The sequence below is a fragment of the Penicillium riverlandense genome (genome assembly GCF_028828495.1).
Source record: "Penicillium riverlandense strain IBT 135883 chromosome Unknown utg000003l_segment0_segment0, whole genome shotgun sequence".
Lineage (NCBI taxonomy): Eukaryota > Fungi > Ascomycota > Eurotiomycetes > Eurotiales > Aspergillaceae > Penicillium > Penicillium riverlandense.
Genome location: NW_026643196.1, coordinates 3842423 through 3846543, shown reverse-complemented (window position 1 = coordinate 3846543; position 4121 = coordinate 3842423). Strand labels below are relative to the sequence as shown.

The window sequence follows — 4121 nt, the reverse complement described above, 5'->3', positions numbered from 1 at the left end:
TGTAGTTTTATTCCAGCCGGAAGCGTTAAAGAGCAATTCAACGGGCAAGCAGGAGGGGGTTCACTTCCATTTTCCGCCAGAAGATAAACCTGGGGAAAAAAGGGGGCAGAGGAGCGAGACGATGGATTCTATATAGTCTTCGCGGTCATGATTTCGTTCCGCGCTGTGTCGAGTCGAGCAAGGATCACCCCCTCAGAGGCGTCGTGTCAAGCAAAGTTAATTTCGCCCAAAAAGACCCGGGCAAAGAGATAAAGCTGGGGTCGAAAATGGAGCGGCCAATGACAGGCACGACGGAGACAACGGAAGTTGTGGGTTCTATCAAGGTAATTTGTCACAGGCTGGGGTGCGCTTGATAATGGAAACGATGAGTGCGAAATCGATTTTGGGGGAATTTTTTTGCGGGGATTTTTTGTGCTGCTCGGATGGACTTCCTCGAAGTGGGCCACGCGCTTGTGATTGTGGATGGTCTTCTCCACAAGGGCGATGTTTATAGTTAGTATGATCCGGAGAAAGGACCAGGCGAGACTCGATCAATGGCTGTTTTCACAGTCCATAGAGAATAGTTCATTGAGTGTGGCGGACGGCGATTTCTGCTTCTAACGGGAGGGAAGGCTTTTATAATTCCCGACAATGGACATTGCTAGATGGACAAGTCATCGAAGTGCATCTTTTCTTTCTCCCACCAGTTCCAGAGGCCTAGCAAAGCCTCAGGTATGCAGGCACGGCGCACTCCATGCGCCATCCACAAGCTACTGTAAGCCTCCGATCTCCATAAAGCCTCGAGATGATCGGTGGCGACCATTTGGTCCTGATTAGGCAAGTACATCCGACGAGATAAGCCACCCGAGAGCCGCCACTACGTGATAGCCATCAAATCCGCCGGAAAGCTTCGATATCTCGAATCTCGAGATACTAACTGATTATCTCTATAGTGGTGATGTGCGAGCTTCACAATTTTCCGAGAATTTTTTTATATGCCCACTCCCGAATGGAATCCAATGGGCAATGCCATTTGAGTGGACAGAAAAATTGGAGCATCGCGATAATCCTCGGCTCCCGCATACTACTGTGGTGTCGTAGTAGTGACCCAGAATAATCAGACAAAAGGGAAGCACGACACGATGGCGCTAGCTGGTCAGGCAGCAGCCCCGTACCGCTAGAAGCAGCTGGGGAACAAGGGCTCCGGGGTTCAGCTTGAACATGGAGAACACCGGATGTCGCGTCGTTGGAGTTTAGCTGAACAAGGTGTTTACGTACAAGGATGTGCTTGGATGAGACATCTCTCTGTCCAGCTGTGAACGCCGATGTAGAATCGCCATTGGCCTGTATCGCCGGGCCTCGGCCCAAAGGTCTCCTTCTCCTTCCCTTCTCGGGGCCGGGAGGTGGGTTTGGGTCGGTAATTGTTGCAATTAGAGTAGACTGAGACGCTAGGTTTGCGATTGTTGAAACCGGGGAATTTCTATGACAATTGGTTTCTCAGAGCATCAGTAATCGTGGGGAAAGATATGGATATTCAAGCACCGGATCAGCACCCCGCCACCAGTTGGGAAATTTGAGCCTCGCCCGTTTTTAAGGTCTGATGGGCACATTCTGGAAGACGACTAGTTTCTGCATCCCTCATCAATTGACCAATAGCCTTTAGTGCAGGAAACGGGTTTATTCCGCGAGCTGCCCATAGCTCCCGTTTGACTTTTTGCGGCTTTTTCGGGATTTCGAGACATGACCATTTCGAAGTGTCATCAATCCGAAGCCGGAGGGTCATGCGCAACAGTATCCGTCCCATTTTGCAACCATGTAGTGTTAGTATTTGGTTATGCATGTCGGGGAGGACACATCAGTTCACGTTAAACTGCCTGAAGGGATGTGGGTTCACTTTATTCTTACCAATAACATGGTTTTGAGGTGTATACACACCGATCGAAACCCAAGCACAGGATGGCCTCAAGAAAAGCCTCCGTATTCTGGACAGTACCTTTTCGGGGATAAAAATATGAAAGACAAATTTCGAAACGGACCTTTATATACGACGTGGTGCACAAGCAGAGAAGGGCGCCAATATTTCCCTTTTAGGTATGTGTCGCGCTATCGATGTCAGAGCTCCACACCATAGCTGAGTATGCTATAGGTACATCAGGATGCGAGTCATACCTTGGTCTTGATTCAGCTGAACCGCAGAACACAGAGCAGGGTCGGGCAGAGTCAGCCCAGTCTCAGCTATTGCATCATTATTTAACTATGGAATATGGAGCTGACAGATCTAACAACAACACAAAACAGAAGACTTTTCTATCGTCAATAATGAAGATGGGAGAGGTCTAATACACCTAAAATCCGGCTTCCATGCCCCTTGAAACGCCAAACACTCCCAAGACTCCTATACATTACAACATAGGACATGAAACAAAAAACAGTCTATCGCGCACAAAGTCGCACTGAGTCGGTTTCAAAACTGATTGGAAGGTTGCCACGGCCTCCCCGGCAGCAGATTCTGTTTCAGAAAGCTCAATTCCTTGCGCAAAGTCTGGTTTTCTTGCTGCATGTTTTCGATATAGCCGAGGGCGTTTGTGAGTATCTCGGATTTCTTCAAAGAACCCGCCCCGCCCTTGGAGCTACCTTTCTGAATGCTTGCGGGAGAGGTGTATTTCTCCAACGCAATGAATTTCGCATTCATGTTTGAACGGTATCGTTTCTCGATGACGTTATGAGCGGCACGCTTGGCGGCGTTGCGCGTCTGTGGATCCTGATTGCCGGTCGACAGGCAATAAGAAGGATCCTCTGATGGACTGCGAGATTTGCAATTTGCTGTGCTCCGGTTCGTTGAGTCCGCTGAGGAGGTCCGACGTTGCGGTTGAGCATTGTATTGAGTAGAAACCGTCTTCGTCACTTGATCGACGGGTGGCTCAGGCTCAGATGCGGTTGAGTCGAAGGATGGGCGCGTGAATGACCTTGTTTGATCGTCACTATCAAACTCCTTCCTCGGATATCAGAATCAATAGTTCGATTGAGACAGGGCTGCAGAACTTACCGATGATACTGAAGTGCTATCCTCGACAACGGGCAATGTGAATCCATTTATCCCAGCCGGAATGGCAAAGGGGTCATTAAAGAAATACTTTGGCCCTATGCCGGCTAACTTGTTAGACACGCCAAAAGAAAGGGGATCCATGGCCGTGGAATTCAAGGTGGAAAGATCGATTGCGCTGTCGCATGTCCAATTGTCGGAAACAGGATCAAGAATTTCTTTGGTGACAGGGAAGAAGTCAACTGGTCGAGTCTGAGGACTCATCGGTTCACTGGTGAGATATTTCTCATCTTGCTCCGGGAGACCAGAGAGAGAACTTGGGCGAGAGAAATCCATTGTGACCGTGCTTGAAGATGCTCTATGCAGATTGGAGTGGGCGGCAGAGGGTCCTCTAAAATAGTATTTGTAGCAAAGGCAAGGGTCAGCTGCAAAAAAAAGCGAAAGGTGCTGTGGCAATATATCGACGATCAAAAATAAAGACAGCAAGGCTACCAGGGAATAGAATGGAGTTACGTCGGCCGCACCAGAACAAGAGCATATATGGACAGTCACCACCTTGCGAGGAAAAGGAAAGGAGCTTTCATTCCCGAATACCACCCGCTACAATGGCGGTTCATACTTGCCGCTCCTTGGCTGAAGTGACAGCCGAGAGTTGGTTTGTGATGTAATGCACTGCCGTTTCCCCAGCAAAAGCTCTGGATAGGTCCATTTCAATGCTCGGCGAGCTCTCCGAAGTCAGCTCAGGCTGGATCCTACAACAGTGAGCCGGCTCCGATGCCAGCCACCAGAGCTGTCGACCCAATCAGATGTCACAAGCATGATCCAAAACAACTGAGCACTGGACCCGCAATGAATTGATTGGATAGAAGTGGGCAAGTGGCTCTGGGGTGCCGTTGGATCAGCAGCCGCCGGCCGAGACTCGGAGCCGACATTAAGTCAATGATGTCCACTGACACAAGTACTAGTACTTTTGTACATTATTGTTTGCATCACAACCATCATGATCCTCTCGCGCTATCCCTAGTGGCAAAATGAATATCCTGTTATAATGTAAGAATATGCCACGACCAGCACGCACAATATGAATTTAATGTAACAG

At 49.0% G+C, this 4121-nt stretch overlaps 1 protein-coding gene across 1 annotated transcript; it reads right to left on the bottom strand.

The window, feature by feature from the left end:
* Positions 1–2443: 2443 nt before the first annotated feature.
* Positions 2444–3358, bottom strand: N7474_005160 (basic helix-loop-helix domain-containing protein; the record flags this gene model as incomplete). The annotated part of the gene is made up of 2 exons (XM_057196575.1): positions 2444–2971; positions 3026–3358. The coding sequence occupies 2 exons, from the start codon at positions 3356–3358 to the stop codon at positions 2444–2446; spliced, it is 861 nt and encodes a 286-aa protein (XP_057053971.1).
* Positions 3359–4121: the final 763 nt, after the last annotated feature.